An 18,101-nucleotide genomic window follows, 5' to 3' on the forward strand; every position below is an offset into this window, starting at 1 on the left:
AAAACTAGTACCAAATCCCAAACTCATTTGGATGCTCCACATATTGTCAAATTGAATCAACAAAGAGAGGTAAAATTGAAAGGACCGAACAGAATTGAATTAGCAAACATGTGAACCGAACAAAAGTGTATTTAAAAGACAAGAACAGAACATAGGTGCTGGAAAAAATAGAAAAACCGAACCAAACAACTCAAGAACACAAGACAACATGAACAATTGAAAGAGAAGGAAGGAAGGAGAAGAGAGTGCTCATGAAGATGGAAGGATGTTGGAAGATCTCGCCACTAGAAGTGTGGAATGCTCCTAGATAAGAGTGATGCCGCCACTTGAGGACTCCATTGATCCATCAAGATAAGACTAGAGAAGAAGGCTCCAAAAGCTCTCCAAAGTTCACTCAAAATTTGAGTAGAGTTTTCTTAAATTAATTCCAATCTGAATTTTACAAAGGAAGCACCTCTATTTATAGCCTAAGGTGCTGAAAAATAGGTGGGAAATTTCAAATAAACTCATTTGAAATTCCCACAAAAAACAAGTCACATGGGAGGTGTGGCCTTTTTCTACTATGACACCTCCCAAAAACTACACCTACACCACTCTCCTAAGTCACATGGGTAATGTGACTTTATTTTACATTTTCACACTCCTTTATTTAATAACCACACCTCCTAAAACTATACAAGAGTATTTCAAAGCTTGGCATTGCCCCTCATGGGATGGACTTGGGCTCTTTGGGCTTTGGCCTTCTTGGGCTTGGGCTTGGGCTTGGGCTTTGGGCTTGGGCCTCATCTTTATTTTATGTCTTCTTTTAATTTTGAGAAGACTAGAAGGAAAAACTTCAAATGTGAGGGTGGATGTCCTCTTCCTCCATTAATAAAAGCCTCCTTTATTTGATTCTCATCATGTAGCATGATCATTAGAAATAGACTCAACATAAAGATGTTTATTAAAATCCAAGATATGATCCTCAATGAGTTTAGGATCCTCAATAGCCTCATTCTCAATCCTTAGTCTGTGGATCCCACTAGAATTATTTCGCTTCTTTGCCACAACATGAAAAAAAATAGTATTTCTATCCCCATCTTTAAACTAGAGCATCTTGGCCCTCTCTTTCAAAAACAAATATTGACAATGATGATCAAGCTCCTCCTTAACAATCCTTTCGTGATAGATAAGCCCATCAATATTAGACAAACTAATAGTCTCTAAGTTTTGTTGAATACCAAGGAGCGAAGCCTGCTTAAGAAGCACTATGTTATGAACATTACCAAAAGAATTTTTATTCCAGCCTTAGAGCTCAATTTTCAACCTTTTTAACTTATGTTGCAAAATAGACATAGGACAACCAACAACCATATTAGCCCAAGAATCAAGAATAAGCTTTATATAGGAACTATCCTGAAGCCCCATAGAAAAAAAACGAAAATTGTTAACCTTCCATAAACAATTACTAGCAAGAATAGGGGAGTGGTTAGAACAATTTTTAACAAAAATCCGATAATTACAATAATCTCATTCATTCATACATGCTCCATTACATAAAGCCCTATCCGATTTTCTATCAATTATATCTTAGCTTTTCGATCACTTAAAAAAATGTGAAAAACTTGTTATTGGTACATACCTAATAATTGAAGGCATTTAGTAATTATTGTAATAATTTATTCATAACTTGTATATGTTTCTCCTTCTTTTTGCCATGTATTCGTGAGTAAACATAATTTTTAATTACAAATTAAGGTGAAGTTTTGATGATAAGTACATAGTTGAGTAATTAATAATAATATACAATAAAAATAGTTAAATGTTACAATTATTCTTTGATTACAAATTTTAAACAATAATAATTACACGAATATATATATATATATATATATATATATTATTTTTAATTAATTCAAATCCTTCCCACATTCATAACAAGGTTATTTTGATCAACTAATAAATAACACATTTTTTTTTTACATTTCGATCATATCTCCAATATTTTTACTCAAATCTACTCACTTTTCACTCATCCAAATAACTAACTCTATACTCTCTTTCTCCTCCTTTCCTTCATTTTCTACTTCCACCCTCTTCCAAAGAAAGTGTTAATGAATTTGTTAACATATTTAGTTTTTTTTGTTTTAAGTTATTGGGTTTTGTTTGTTTGGCCCAACTTTTCTTTTCTGTTTCATCTAGGTTTTAGTCTTTTTCTTAAATATACACCATGTATTTTACTTTCTAATAAACAAGTAAATAAGAATTTATTTTGTATTTTCTTTTCTCTGCTTTTTTCTCTTTAATGCTTAAGTCATTGTCTCTTTTTCATTTGCAATTAGGTTTCATCAGAACCTCCCTTTCTCTATTATGATTACGTGCGCTACATTTGATGCACCACATCAGATAAGGAATATTCATCTTCATTGACTCTAATATGTTATTGGAGCTCTTCGAATGAAGAGCTCTATTGTGCTTATCTCTTATCTTTATTTCCCCCTTTGTTGTCCTTGGTTATCTTTTCTGTTCTCTTTCAAAATCTTAATTGGGTTTCAAAATCTCTTAGGCAATGTCTAATGAAAACCCTATTCTTCATAGTCTTAATAGTAGTCACACTATTACATGAAATTTTTGTGGCAAATACGGTCATACTGAGACTGTTTGTTTTCGCAAAGTGGGTTTTCCTTTTGGTAATGTTAAAACCTCAAAGTTTTCTTTTACTATAAAAGTCTGCACTTTTTGTAATCGTTTTGGCCAGACTATCGACACCTGTTATAAAAAGCATGGGTACAAATTCACAAATTGGACATCCCAAGCCAATAATATGATTACTATTGACATTTTTTTCTGAGCTTTTTCCTAAAAAACGGGATGTAAAGGGGATTCAACTTACATCACAGCAGTGCCAATTCCTGACCAACATTTTGCGTCAGCAAAACCTTGAGGATCCTGCCCCTCACACTCAAATTAATCAAGTCGGCACCTTCTCTGCGAATGAAATCCCCAATACTGAGCAATCTTCAACAGGTAAGTTTCTCTCTTCACTATCTGCTATAAAAGAATCTTGGATTATTGATTCTGGTGCCACGGTTCATGTTTAACACAATTTGAACGGTTTTACTACTTAGACTAAAATTAAACCTGTCTTAATTAGTCTTCCAAATGGCCAAACTGTTTATGCCACATATTTTGGTTTAGTACGTTTTTCTGATAAGTTTTATTTGTCTGATGTGTTATATGTGCCTCATTTTCAATTAAACTTAATATTTGTTTCTAAACTCACACACCAACTTAAATGCACTTTAACTTTCACTTCAACCCACTGCATTATATAGGGCAATTTCACCCAAGAGAGGATTGGTACAGTTAAAGCCACTGTTGGCTTGTATCTTGTCACTACCTTGCCTGCTTCTAGTCGTTCTAAACCGCATTGTTTTGCTCCTTTTATTAATTGTAATATCACCGACAAAACATTGTGGCGTTATAGACTAGGACACCCTTCACTTGAAAGATTACATGTCTTAAGCAAACAATACTCTTTTATTATTGTTGATACTCATCATGTATGTGACACTTGTAGTCGTGCAAAACAGAGAAAACTTCCTTTCACTTTAAGTAATAATGTTACCTCTGCTATTTTTTATCTTGTACACTTTGATATTTGGGGACTATGTTCCATAATTTCTGTGCAAGGTTTTTGTTATTTCTTGACAATTGTTGATGATTACTCGCGTTATACTTGGGTTATTTTGTTGCATAACAAGTCTGAAGAGCGTCAGCACATATTAACTTCACTATTTTCGTTCAAAATTAATATCAAAACGATTCGCACTGACAATGGTGTTGAGTTTGCTATGTCAAATTTTTATGCTTCAAAGGGAATTATACATAAAAAATCTTGTGTTGAAACACCACAACAAAATGGCATTATAGAACGTAAACATCAACACATACTAAATGTAACCCAGGCTTTACTTTTTCAAGCAAATCTTCCTCCTATTTTTTGGGAATTTGCTGTAAATCATGTTGCTTTCTTAATAAATGTTATTCCTACTCCATTACTTAATAACATCACTCCTCATGAAAAGTTGTTTGAAAAAACGTATGACATTTCCTTTTTAAAAGTGTTTGGTTGTCTTAGTTATGTTAGTACCATTACCGCACATAGGAAAAAAAATTAGATGATAGATCTATCAAAAGTATTTTTCTTGGCTTCCCGCAAAATACAAAATGTTATATTATCTTAAATATAAAGTTTCATAGCATAAAGATATCAAGACATGTAATGTTTCATGAAAACCACTTTCCATATAAATTGGACACTAGCTTGCCTAGGGACCCTAACATTTTATCTCTCCCTATTTCTAACGCATATAATTCTGTTTTTGATTTTTTTCTGATACTACACCTCCCGCCGAGCCATGTGCCGCTACTCCTGCACCCAATATTGTCCCTCCACCAGCCTCATTATCCTCTGATCTTCTAGCAAATAGTGCCTTTGCTCCTACATCCAACATTGCACCTCCACCAGAATTATCACCGCCTGCACCTCCAGGAAGCACCTCACCCCAATTTCCAAGAAGATAAGCTTGTCCTCACCGACAACCTACCTATCTTGTGGATTTCCACACCGCAACTAACACTGTAAGTAGTAGATATCCTATTCATAATTACTTTTCTTACAATCCTTATCTTCCAATTTTGGAAATATTATTTCCTCTATTAATTCTCATCCTGAACCTCGGACCTATAACGAGCCTCCAAACATGCTTCTTGGCAATCTGCCATGCAAGATGAGCTTGAAGCTCTTGCTGCTAACAATACTTGGAAACTTACCCCTCACCCTCTAGGAAAGAAAACTATTGGTTGTAAATGGGTATATAAAATCAAATACCATTTTGATGGCACTATTGAGCGCCACAAAGCTAGAGTTATTGCCAAAGGGTTCACCCAACTTGAAGGACTTGATTTCTTAGACACTTTTGCACTTGTTGCTAAACTCACTACCCTCCGCCTTCTCCTTGCTATTGCCACTACCAAAAATTGGATTTTAAAACAATTTGATGTCAATAATGCATTTCTTCATGGTGATCTCCATGAAGAGGTATACATGAATCCCCCCCCCCCACTTGGCCTCTCTCTTCCTTCTCCCCAGCATGTCTGAAAGCTTCAACGGTCTTTGTATGGCCTTCGTTAAGCTGGTCGCCAATGGTACGCCAAGCTTTCTACTTTTCTTTTATCAAATAATTACTCTATTTCTGCTATTGATCACTTTCTTTTTCTTAAATACAATAACGATAAACTCATTGTTATTCTTGTTTATGTTGATGATTTGGTCTTAAGTGATGATGACACAGAGGAAATCAATACAATTACTGCATCCCTTCACCATCACTTTAAGATAAAAAAAATTAGGTCATCTCACTTACTTTTTGGGACTGGAAATTGCTCGCAACAGTTCTGGTCTTCATTTAAGTCAACGCAAGTATACTCTTGATCTTCTTCACGAAATTGACATGCTTGACTCTGCACATGTGGCCACTCCTATGACTCACACCTCCTGTCTCTCTCCCGACCAAGGCTCTCCCCTCTTGATGCTGATGCAACTGTTAGAATGTATGGCTTTAAACTAAAGGGGGGGGGGGAATGGTTTAAAAAGGGTTTTCGCAAACTTTTAATCCTAGAATGAAATTACTTCGAGAATAACTTGATTAAGAAATCAGTTTCCCAAAACACAAAGCAAATAAGTACAGAACTAGAAAAACAATCGGTTGTTTCGCAGAAACAATCGGTTCTTTATACCAGTTTTCAAATATAAAATTGAATTTAAAGAGATTAAAGATAGAGAAAATGCAACAGAGGTTTATACTGGTTCACTCTTAACCTAGAGCTACATCCAGTCATCCCAGAAACCACTGGGGAATCCACTAAGCAATCAACCCTAGATTACTTACAACACAACCAAAGAAGTGACCTTGATCCCCTCAAGACACACACTTCCTTTGGTCCAGCACAACACCACTAAGAATGTTGATCTTGATCCCTTCAAGAACACACAACACTTCTCAGCAATACACTCAGAGTTTCTTTCAAAAATACAAAGGATTACACTTGTTACAGAACAAATCTGAAATCAATACAAGATGAAAATCCTATCTCACACTCTTTGATTCATGCAATCTCTAAGAAATTCTCAACTTTTCAAAATCTCAAATCAGTGAAAAACTCAAATATGTTTTTCTGTATTAAAACAAAGTTGTTTGTTGCATAATCTTAGCAAACTATTAATTGCATTTAAAGATTGGTCAAAGCATTAAAAACTGGAGCGTAAACCGTTAGAAAATCATTTAATGCTCAGTCAAAGCACAAAACAGTTTTTTGTTGTGGTCCCAAAACAAACAACCGGATGTTTCCACGAATCAATTGGTTGTTTTGGTTTGACAGCAAGTCAACCATCAAAAACAGTTTTCAACCTTTCTAAAAACACCTAAGTATAAAACAATCGGTTGTTTCGACAAAACAACAAGTTGTTTTTCACTTAGTTTGAAAAACACTTTTCAATTAAAAGGTTTGAGAATGCTTATACTTTGGATTCAATCAAGAGTGGATATATACAATTTATCTACCCCAGATCCTATCTAAAGACAGCTCAGCAACAACAAGCACATCCAGCCTTTCATCAACCTTCAAAGGGTTTGGATTCTTCAAAGCTTGAACACACTTGGTTCAACAATCTCCCCCTATTTGATGAAGACAAATTCCTGGTGCTTGTGTTAGATCTGATTGAATCTGAAGCAGTACCTGCAAAAATAGCATATATACAGTCCAATGCTTCTTATAGTAGTAGGTTAGATTTTCACACATTTTCAGATAAACAATCGGTTGTTTACCCGAAACAATCGTTGTTTCTATCAGCAGCAACAAAAACAATTTTAATATCATAGATATCAGCAGATTTAAACAGTTTCAGAGAAAGATACATAAGAACCAATCAATTCTCCTCCTATTTCTCTTCACAAATAAACTCTAACATGTATTAAAACAAATTTAGGAGAAGTTATTGAGATCAAGGATACCTAACTCATTTCTTAGAAAGAAGAACCTCTCTTTTGATAATGGTTTAGTGAAGATATCAGCTAACTGCAGTTTTGTCTCTACAAACTTCACTTCACAGTCCCCATTGCTTACATGATCCCTAATGAAATGATGGTGTATCTCAATATGCTTGGTCCTTGAGTGCTGAATCTGATTTTTGGTAAGATTGATGCCACTTGTGTTGTCACACACTAAAGGGACTTTGCTGATTTGCAATCCAAAGTCTGCAAGTTGTTGTTTGATCCATAGAATCTGTGCACAACAACTTCTAGCAGCTATGTACTCAGCCTCAGCAGTAGAGAGAGCAACATATGTTTGCTTCTTGCTATGCCATGAGATAAGGCTTGAACCAAGAAGATGGCAAGTGCCACTTGTGCTCTTCCTATCTAGCTTGCATACTGCAAAGTCAGAATCTGAATAACCAATTAAATGAATGGGAGAGTGAGAAGGATACCATAACCCAACAGTTGATGTTCCTTTGAGATATTTCAGAATTCTTTTTGCAGCTTTGAAGTGTGACTCTTTAGGATTTGCTTGATATCTTGCACAAAGACACACCGCAAACATAATGTCTGGTCTACTCGTTGTTAGATATAGCAAAGAGCCAATCAATCCTCTGTATTTGGTTTGATCTACTCCTTTTCCAACAACATCTGCATCCATGTAGCAGCTTGATGGCATAAGAGTGTTTGCTTCTTTGCAACTCCATTTCAAATTTCTTGAGAATCTCCTTGCAATACTTTGATTGGCATAGAAAGATCCCATCCTTTGTTTGCTTAACCTGCAATCCAAGAAAGAAAGACAATTCTCCCATCATAGACATTTCAAACTCACCTTTCATAGTAACCACAAATTCTTCACACAAACTATCTTGTGTAACACCAAAGATGATGTCATCAACATAGATTTGCACAAGGATAATTTCTGATTATGACTTTTTGATAAAGAGAGTCTTGTCTATCATTCCTCTTTCATAGCCATGAGATGGCAGAAAGTTGCTAAGCCTCTCATACCACTACCTTGGAGCTTGCTTCAGTCCATACAAAGCCTTTTTCAACTTGAAGACATGATTGGGATGTTGATGATCTTCAAAGCCCGGTGGTTGATCCACATACACTTCCTCATTGATGTAGCTATTCAAGAAAGTACTCTTGACATCCATTTGGAAGAGTTTAAAACCACTCATACATGCAAAATCTAGCAGCAACCTCATAACCTCCAACCTTGCAACAGGAGCAAAGGTTTCACCATAATCAATGCCCTCCTCTTGATTGTAGCCTTTGGCAACTAGCCTTGCTTTGTTCCTTGTGATCACACCATCTTCATCCAATTTGTTTCTGAACACCCACTTCGAGCCTATGATGTTCATCTCAACTGTTTTAGGGACAAGAAACCATACCTCATTCCTTGCAAACTGATTCAACTCTTCATGCATAGCTTCAACCCACTTTTCATCCTTAAGAGCTTCATCAATTGACTTTGGTTCAATTTGAGAGACAAAAGTTGTGTGCCTACAGAAGTTTGAGATGGAGCTATGTGTAGAGACACCTTCCTTTATCTGCCCTATGATGTTTTCCACTGACAGGTCTCTAGGAATCCTCCATTATTTGGGCAACTCACTCTGTTGAAGAATTTCAATCGGTTGTTTATGCGAATCAACTAGTTGTTTTTCTGCACTGATGTCCAGCCTCTCCAAACTGATGTTCTGCTCATCCTCTTCAGCACTGGTCTTCGGGATTTGGATGCTTTTGCGATCTACCTCGTCAAAGACAACATGAACAGACTCTTCTACAATCATTAGCCTCTTGTTGTAGATTCTGCATGCATGACTTGTGAGAGAATAACCTACGAAGATGCCAAGATCAGCTTTTTCATCAAACTTCCCTAGGTTTTCCTTTCCATTGTTGAGAACAAAACAGTTGCAATCGAAAATTCTGAGATGATTGATGTTAGGCTTCCTTCCATTGAAGAGTTCATAAGGAGTCTTCTTCAGAATTGGCCAAATTAGCACTCTATTCATCACATAACAAGAAGTGCTAACTGCATTAGCCCAAAAATACTTAGGAAGAGAAGATTCACTAAGCATTGTTCTAGCTAGCTCTTCAAGGGACTTGTTCTTCCTTTCTACCACCACATCATTCTGTTGTGGAGTTCTTGGAGCAGAGAAATTATGCAGAATCCCCATCTTTTCACAGAACTTGCTGAACTTTTCATTTTGGAATTCTCCTCCATGATCACTTCTTATTGAGCCTATGTTGTTGTTCTTTGTGTTTTGCAACCTTCTTGCAAGCTTCTTAAATGTAGAAAAGGCATCACTTTTTGATTCCAAGAAGAGAGTCCAAGTGAACCTAGAAAAATCATCCACAATAACAAGAGCATAGTAATTTCCACCAAGGCTCATGGTTCTTGAAGGTCCAAAAAGATCCATGTGAAGTAGCTCAAGAGGTTTTAAAGAAGAAACAACATTTTTTATTTTAAAAGAGCTTTTCACTTGTTTCCCCTTTTGGCAAGCTTCACAAATATCACAAATATGATCCTTCTCAAACTTGACCTTTGGTAGCCCAATCACAAGATCCCTTGAAATTAACTTGTTCAAGTGATTCATGTGAATATGAGCAATTCTTTTATGCCAAAGCCAAGACTCATCTTGCTTGGATAGAAGACAACCAATTGAACATGGTGAAGAGATATCTAGAAGATAAACATTATTGATTCTCTTACCTACCAACATTACCTCTTTAGTGTTGGGGAGACAAATTTCACATGTGTTTGTCTTGAACATCACTTGATATCCCTTGTCACACAATTGACTGATGCTCAGCAGATTGTGCTTTAATCCTTCTACATAGAGCACATCATGGATGACCATGATATCTTTGTCTCCTATGGTTCCTCTCCCTAGAATCCTTCCCTTGTTGTCCCCAAAGGTAACATGCCCTTCTTGCTTAAAGGAGATGCTCAAGAACTTTGATTTGTCCCTAGTCATGTGCTTGGAGCATCCACTGTCCAAGTATCAGTGTTGCATTATCTCCTCCAAGTTTTTCTACAAATAAGATTTTCAAGTACAAAGATTTGGTCCCCTTATGAATGTGGGTCCATTTGGTTTACATTCATCAATTGAACCTTTACTGCACTTAGGAATCCACATCATAAAGCCTCTAGGAACAACATATTTTCTGATTTTACAGAACCTCACAAAATGGTCTCTTTTCATGCAGTAGAAGCATGTAACAACCAGTTGTTTCGATGATCCAATCGGTTGTTTTTCTGGCATTTTCGAAAATGACTTTGAAAATCTATCTTGCTTGTTTTGTGGGTTAAAACCCAATCCAGCTTTTCCAAAAACACAGTTTTGAGATGCCAAGACATTCTCAAAGTTGGATTGACCTTTAGAAAGCTTATCCACAGTTTTAATAAGATAGTGGACCTTCTTTTCAAGATTTTCGCAATTTTCACAAACAAGAGTATCACACTTGCAAGAGGAGCTCTTGTAAACAATTACAAGGTTTTCAAAATCTGTTTTTGAATTTTCCAATTCCTCTTCCAGTGTTTTGACTCTGTTTTCAAGCCAGCTATTCATTCCCTTTAACCGGTTGTTCAAGAGGGCCAATCGGTTGGCTTCTTCATGTGTTTCTTGAAAGGCTTGAAGCAATTGACCATAATTTTCAGAGTTTGAGGAGTTAGATGAACTTACACTACTTGAGTCATCTTCCTTTCTGACCATGAAGCAGAGGTTGAGGCTTTTCTTGTTTTGCCTTCTTTTCCTTCTTGCTTGACTTCTTGACCTTGCTTCTTTTGATTCATTGATGTTTCCATGAGTAGCCTTGAGAGTGTCCCACATCTCTTTAGCATTTTTGCATTTTGATATCCTGAAAAACTCATTAGTATCAAGTGCAGAAGCTATTATGTTTTGAGCAGTACAATCAAGCTTGGCCATTTTACATTCTTCATTGGTCTATTGGGACCATTGTTTTGCAATCAAAGAACCATTCTTTTAAAACTTTGGAATGAAAGGACCATTCTCGATTGAATCCCAAATTCCTTTATCAATAGACTCCACAAAGATTTTCATTTTGGCCTCCCAATACTTGTAATTCAATCCACAAAATAAAGGTGGTTTGTAGATTGAAGCACCTTCTTCAAAAGATCGTTTTCCAGCCATAAAAAAAGATTTTCGGATCAAACTTGAATAACTTTCAAGAACCAAGCTCTTGATGCCAATTGTTAGAATGTATGGCTTTAAACTAGAGGGTTTTCGCAAACTTTTAATCCTAGAATGAAATTACTTTGAGAATAACTTGATTAAGAAATCAGTTTCCCAAAACACAAAGCAAATAAGCACAAAACTAGAAAAACAATCGGTTGTTTCGCAGAAACAATCGGTTCTTTATACCAGTTTTCAAATATAAAACTGAATTTAAAGAAATTAAAGATAGAGAAAATGCACACATAGGTTTATACTGGTTCACTCTAAACCTAGAGCTACATCCAGTCTTCCTAGAAACCACTGGGGAATCCACTAAGCAATCAACCCTAGATTACTTACAACACAACCAAAGAAGTGACCTTGATCCCCTCAAGACACACACTTCCTTTGGTCCAGCACAACACCACTAAGAATGTTGATCTTGATCCCCTCAAGAACACACAACATTTCTCAGCAATACACATAGAGTTTCTTTCGAAAATATAAAGGATTACACTTGTTACAGAACAAATCTGAAATCAATACAAGATGAAAATCCTATCTCACACTCTTTGATCAATGCAATCTTTAAGCAATTCTCAACTTTTCAAAATCTCAAATCAGTGAAAAACTCAAATCTGTTTTTCTGTATTAAAACAAAGTTGTTTGTTGCATAATCTTAGAAACTATTAATTGGATTTAAATATTGGTCAAAGCATTAAAAACTGGAGCGTAAACAGTTAGAAAATCATTTATGCTCAGTCAAAGCACAAAACAGTTTTTTGTTGTGGTCGCAAAACAAACAATCGGATGTTTCCACAAATCAATAGGTTGTTTTGGTTTTGACAACAAGTCAACCATCAAAAACAGTTTTCAAAAACCTTTCTAAAAACACCTAAGTATAAAACAATCGGTTGTTTCGACAAAACAACAGGTTGTTTTTCACTTAGTTTGAAAAACACTTTTCAATTAAAAGGTTTGAGAATGCTTATGCTTTGGATTCAATCAAGAGTGGATATATACAATTTATTTACCTCAGATCCTATCTAAAGACAACTCAGCAACAACAAGCACATCCAGTCTTTCATCAACCTTCAAAGGGTTTGGATTTTTCAAAGCTTGAACACACTTGGTTCAACAACAACTTCCCAATACAGAAGACTCCTTGGACGTCTAATCTACTTAACCAATACGCGACCAAACATCGCCTTCGCTGTCCACAATTTAAGCCAATTCATATCTACACCCACAACTCATCGTCAACAAGCTGTCTCACGTCTTTTGCGTTACCTCATGGACACTCCTGGTGAAGGGCTATATTTTTCTCATACTTTACCTATGTGGTTTTAGTGACTCTGACTGGATATTCTATCTACTTAGGAGACTCCCTAATATCATGGAAATCAAAGAAGCAGCCAACTATCTTTCGCAGCTCCTCCGAAGCCGAGTATAGAGCCCTTGCCACCACCACATGTGAGCTACAATGGTTGTCTTACCTCCTTGAGGATTTACATCTTCCTCTCTCCCAGCCTGCAACCCTGTACTGTGACAATAAATATGTCCTTCAAATAGCGTCCAATCAAGTCTTTCATGAACACACCAAGTGTTCCGGCCGGTTGACCGAGACCGTCTTTGTGCGTGGCTTGTCCTTGCGAGCTAGGGCACCATCGTTTGCTCCGTCAAAGACACTTGAAAAGAGAAGTGAACAAAGGGGCACCCTCGCGATCGTTTGCACTCCGACGATCAAGTCAGCTAGCGAGAAACATCAAAAAACTGCACTGAATGACTGAAACGGTGTAACTAGAATTGTGTTGCCCTAATTGCCTTGTGCTCACTGTGAGTGTGCCGCGAAGACAACTAGGGTTTTCTCTCTGTATCTCTCTCTATGTGTATTAGGTTAAAACTCTGTCCCTTTTCCAATGCCCCAAGGTCCCTTTTTATACACCTCTCATCTTTAAAGCGCGTTAAAGCGCATTGAAGGCGTATCAAAACATTCCTTGGAACATTCGAATCTTAACTGAATTAACGCGTACCTTGGCAAACTTTCCCTGAAACTTTTTATGAGCACGTGGGTATTGCCACATACCCTTTTGACTTGATCGTTTATTCTGTGCAGAGGGTCCCACAGCGCCACCCAACTTAGGGTTTTTCCATCGTGTGAGCCTTCTTTTCTGCGAAGTGCTTCTGTCACGTGGGTTGACTTTTTGGGTGCCAACTCATGTGTCCCAATTACTAGTCACTCGCCCTGGGAGTGTATCTACCTTTCTCTCGTACCATGCACGTGGTTCTCCCCTGATCGTGACCCTTTCATGGGTCGTATCTGTCCTAGGGTCTCCCAGCAGTGGCGTGGGTACTTCACGAGTCAAGTTTACCCCCTACTGGTACTAGAACTTATGGCCTCGAAGCCACCTTTCTTTTCCTTTTGTCACTGTTCTGAATTGTCGAGGCCCGAAGCCTCCTTGCGATGTCCTAGCTTGGCAATGCTTTAACTTGGCGGTACACTTGCTTGGCGATGCCTCTCTTGGGCGACGCCTTACTTAGGCGATGCCTCAACAAGGCGATGACTCGAGCGGTCAACCTGTTGACCTTCTTCCATGGGTCCCTGGAGGGGTCCCACCATGTGTTGACTTTGACGTTTGGTCAACGCCCGGGGACGGGACGGTACACCAAGCACATCGAAATTGATTGTCACCTAGTTCGTGAAAACTTAACCCTAGTCTCCTCAAAGTGCTGCCCATTACTTTTGTCATGCAAGTTGCTGACATATTCACCAAGTCCCCTTTTCCGCACAATTCTCTACTCTCAAATCCAAGCTGAGTCTGACGAATATCTACTCTCCAACTTGAGGGGGTGTTAACATGTTTAGTTTATCTTCATTGACTCTAGAATTCTAAAAAATTGTAAGAATGACCATGCATTCATTTTCACTTTTTAAAGCATCATCGCATCATCATCATCATATTCAAAATTATTATTATTAGACTACAAAATTCAAGGATATTGATTAGAATGAAATAGTAACGAAAATATCTTTAGATAACAGCAACAAAAAGCAAATTATAAGTATGCATAAGCCTTTTTGTTTTTTCTCCTTTCATGGCCCACTTTTAAGTAACATAAGAGAATCTTCCATCCATGTTGCCAAATCTGCATAGAATGGATTCCCCCAACCCAGATAAAGACTGTCTTAAACTGTTGTGCTAATCTGCACGATTAAGAAAGTGGCACGGAATATTAAACTGCACGCATCCTGCCCTTAAAATATTTAATCTATATTATATAATGGAACACTACGAGGAGAATCCTTGGATTCAACTGCACCGGGAGCAGTTTATTTTTATACTTCAGAGGATCCATCAGTATAATAAATTATCATGTTTCAACAGTATACTAACACCTTACACCATGAGATGGCTGATGGCATTTACCTAAAGCATCGAACTCAGGTTTGTTACAGTTTTCTTTCTGCTCTAACATTCCGGTGTGATGAACTACCAATTACACAATCTGTAAAATTAGCTAAAATACAACAATTATTCAAGGATACCCAAATATTCAAAATTGGAAACGAGTTAAACATTAATACCCTGGCTGCTAATTGCCTTCAGAGTTCAGACCCTTACAACAGTAAATTGTAATGAAATTACAAGTTGGAGAAAATACAATCTAATGGACCACAACACAAAAAGGCTGCACAAGGAGCTGCGCATGAGAAGGTAAAATCATGAAAAGACGAGTTTAAACGATTAAAAAAAAGGTCTATTTAGCGATACTCTATCACAACTGTTTAAAAGTAGCCTTGCATGCATTGTGCTTTCATCGCGATGGATTCATTCTGGACCAAAATATTCTGATAGAATGAGGGCGTTGATGTGGACTGAAAAGGCTTCAAAACAGAGGCACCAAACAGAGTTCATGAGTTGTAGCACAAAAGAATAGGACATAAACTGAAAGGTAATTCCAGTAATTTTTTTGTTCCCTGAACACGAAATGCAACTTGCCATTTTGCATGCAGTAGATAAAGAAACTTACAGTAAAATAAAGGAAAGGGTTGAATGTCAGCAATCAGCACCTCAGACCTTTTCAAAGTAAATTTCATTGCAAAAGAAACAACACAGCAGATCGATAGAATAGAATATAACACTGTGCAGATGGTCCAGTTGCAAAAGCTGTAGTGAATGGAAAATATAATTCAACTATCTATTTGTAAAGAAGTGCATTGCTTATAAAGTATGATCCCAGCACTGGTTCTAGTCAAGGTCAACTTCAATTTTTTCTATACCACAAAAGAAAAAGGTAATATGAAACTCCAATATAAGCTACAACAAATTTGTACAGTACATGTTATAATATGAAACTCCAATATAAGCTGTATCCATACATTATAACATGTACTGTACAAATACAGAATCGGAATAGAACCCTTGTGGATCATCAATTCTAGCTGATCCATATAAGCTACTCGACAAGACTGCAAAAAAAACCTATTCCTTATCACTAGTCCAACATTTCCCTGTTCTGAACTTGAAACAGAAACTTCCAAAGACAACCAAATGCTGGTGATACAAATAATTTGTAGATGCGCTATCACAATTCCGTGAACAGGTGCCAGCAACTAATCTTCTTGCGTAATTCTATTGATTATTGGCCAAAAAAGGTACACCTTAAACGAGTAACTAAGAGCCTATAAGGAAAGAAACAAAAAGAAAATCACGATTAGATTTAGATAACAGAATCAAGTTTCTCGACCCTGGATCGAATCTTATCCAATGTACCATCAATGGCCAAATCAAATGCATCCTTCTTATCCTCGAGACCGGGAGAACTATCATGCTTCCTGTACAAGACATTTGGTATCAACGTCAAAACCCTCTGCCGCAAGCTCCTAACCTTAGCCCTAGGTATCCGTTGCAAAACGTTCAAAATCCTCAATCCCCTGAACACAACCTCCTCCTTCGGAATCAACACAGAGAAATCCTCATACTCATTCTCAGGCAGATGCCACCCATACTGCGACTTGGCCGAAAGCTCCTCAAAGAAAACCGGTATGCACCCAGCGAGTATCGCGTCGAACGTGGACCGGCGCGTGGGGGTGTCCCCGGGAGGCTGCAAGCAGAAACTCGCCTGTAGCATGGGCCGCATGAACCGAATAGGATCGTGCTCGCAAACCCCGTTGGAGCAGTCCACGATCTCGCACAACTTCTCGTACGAGGGGTCCGAGGTGGCGTTCTCGCACTCGCTGTGTATGCTCCGACGGACGTTGGGCGTGGAGGATCCGCCTCCGCCGCCGCCGCCTCCGCCTGCGAAGAGCGCGAGGATGGAACGCTTGGAGCGGCGGACGCGGGTGAGCCAGGATTCGAGGAGTCCGAGGCTGGGAGGGTGGAAGGAGGTGGGATATGGAACGGCATGTTCCTGCCAGGGCCACGCGCGGGCCTCGAGCGTGAGGGCGGTGAGGTTAAAAAATTGGGACAGCTCGAGGAAGGAGGTGCCCCAGATGCGAGGGTCGTTGGTGAGGGGTTGGGAGAAGTCCCAGGCGGGGCGGGCCATGACGAGGAAGTGGTCGTGGGCCATGTGGCGGGCCCAGATTTGGGGGTTGTCTTGTTGTAGGAAGTGGAAGAGGTGGAGGCCATGTAAGGCGCTGAAGTTTGATTCTGGACCGTAAAGGTAGCGGCGGGCGTCGAGGCCGGCGTAGTAGGGGAGATAGATTGCCTTTGCGAGGAAGGGATCTGGCGTGAGGCACGGGTACTCCAGCATCCGACGGTGGAAGATGAGTTCCAGCATGGAAGAGTCTGTTCGGTACCAACTGTGGGAGCGGTTATGGGTTTTTTGTCCCAGACCGTGGTTTCCGAGGAAGGGGCATAGGTCCTCCAACAATGGATACTCCGAACAGTTTGCCAGCAGATCCAGGTTGAACCTCGACGGTAGCCTCCTTATGTGGATCCATCGGTTCTCGCATTTTTCCTCTTCCCCTGCCGCCAATTTCCACACCCACACTATCATTAACAATCCCCATACGCTTCCTTTCAACACCCCCATTCCTCTCTCTCAATTCATGTAATTCTGATGGAAACCCTAATCAAATCACGCCTCTTCTTTTATCTCTCTCTCAACCAATTCCCATGACCCTTTCACCTCCCCTAACGCATTCACTAAAAACAGAACAGATCAACACAATTACAAATAAATAATATCTATGATAAATCAATCCAAACACATACCAGAATTAACAACACCGCTTCAAGAATTTAAAATCTCAAGCTTACTCACGTATTTAAGATCCAAATCCTATTATATCACTCTTAATTACAACTATCACTTTTGTCTAATAATATTTATCAATTCCATATACTAATTAAATGCTATTTAAATATCAATACTAATATATTTTTTTTTTCTTAGTCTTCATTAAACTCTCCTGCAATATCATATTTTTTTTATAACACATTATCATTATAGTTTTTGAAAAAACAACACATTAGTGTTTCAAAAGCTTTTATAAATGCATATATCAAATTCATACACATTTTTTTTTTCACATTTTAAACTATTCATTCATATACACAATTCATTAAATATCATAATCAAACTATAACAACCTTAAGTTTGTTAGTTACCTTTCATATGATAAATTAATGTCATCAATATTATAAATATTTGACTCTATTTTCGACAGACAATAAATTATGAAATTTGTATTTGTCGCACTATTTTCACTAAGTTGTCTCATACAATAAAGCTAAACATGTATATACTCGTGTGACAGGATAAATTCATATATTTAAAAAATAGTTTTTTTTTCAAATTACAAACTACGTCATAGAAACCTTCTTTAACTCTCACC

The 18,101-nt window shown here is 37.9% G+C and overlaps 1 protein-coding gene across 1 annotated transcript; it reads right to left on the reverse strand.

The window, feature by feature from the left end:
* Nucleotides 1–15,435: 15,435 nt before the first annotated feature.
* LOC137806890 (Exostosin family protein) lies at nt 15,436–17,540 on the reverse strand. The gene is made up of 2 exons (XM_068607255.2): nt 17,479–17,540; nt 15,436–17,409 (listed from the first exon to the last, which is right to left on the reverse strand). The coding sequence occupies exon 2, from the start codon at nt 17,294–17,296 to the stop codon at nt 15,983–15,985; it is 1,314 nt and encodes a 437-aa protein (XP_068463356.1). The 5' UTR covers nt 17,297–17,409; nt 17,479–17,540; the 3' UTR covers nt 15,436–15,982.
* Between the last annotated feature and the right edge of the window lie 561 nt (nt 17,541–18,101).

The sequence above is a fragment of the Phaseolus vulgaris genome, chromosome 3, assembly GCF_051622355.1.
Source record: "Phaseolus vulgaris cultivar YP4 chromosome 3, ASM5162235v1, whole genome shotgun sequence".
NCBI lineage: Eukaryota > Viridiplantae > Streptophyta > Magnoliopsida > Fabales > Fabaceae > Phaseolus > Phaseolus vulgaris.

Coding starts and splice junctions, on each gene's coding strand:
- LOC137806890 (XM_068607255.2), bottom strand. CDS start 17,296: ATGGGGGTGTTGAAAGGAAGCGTATGGGGATTGTTAATGATAGTGTGG.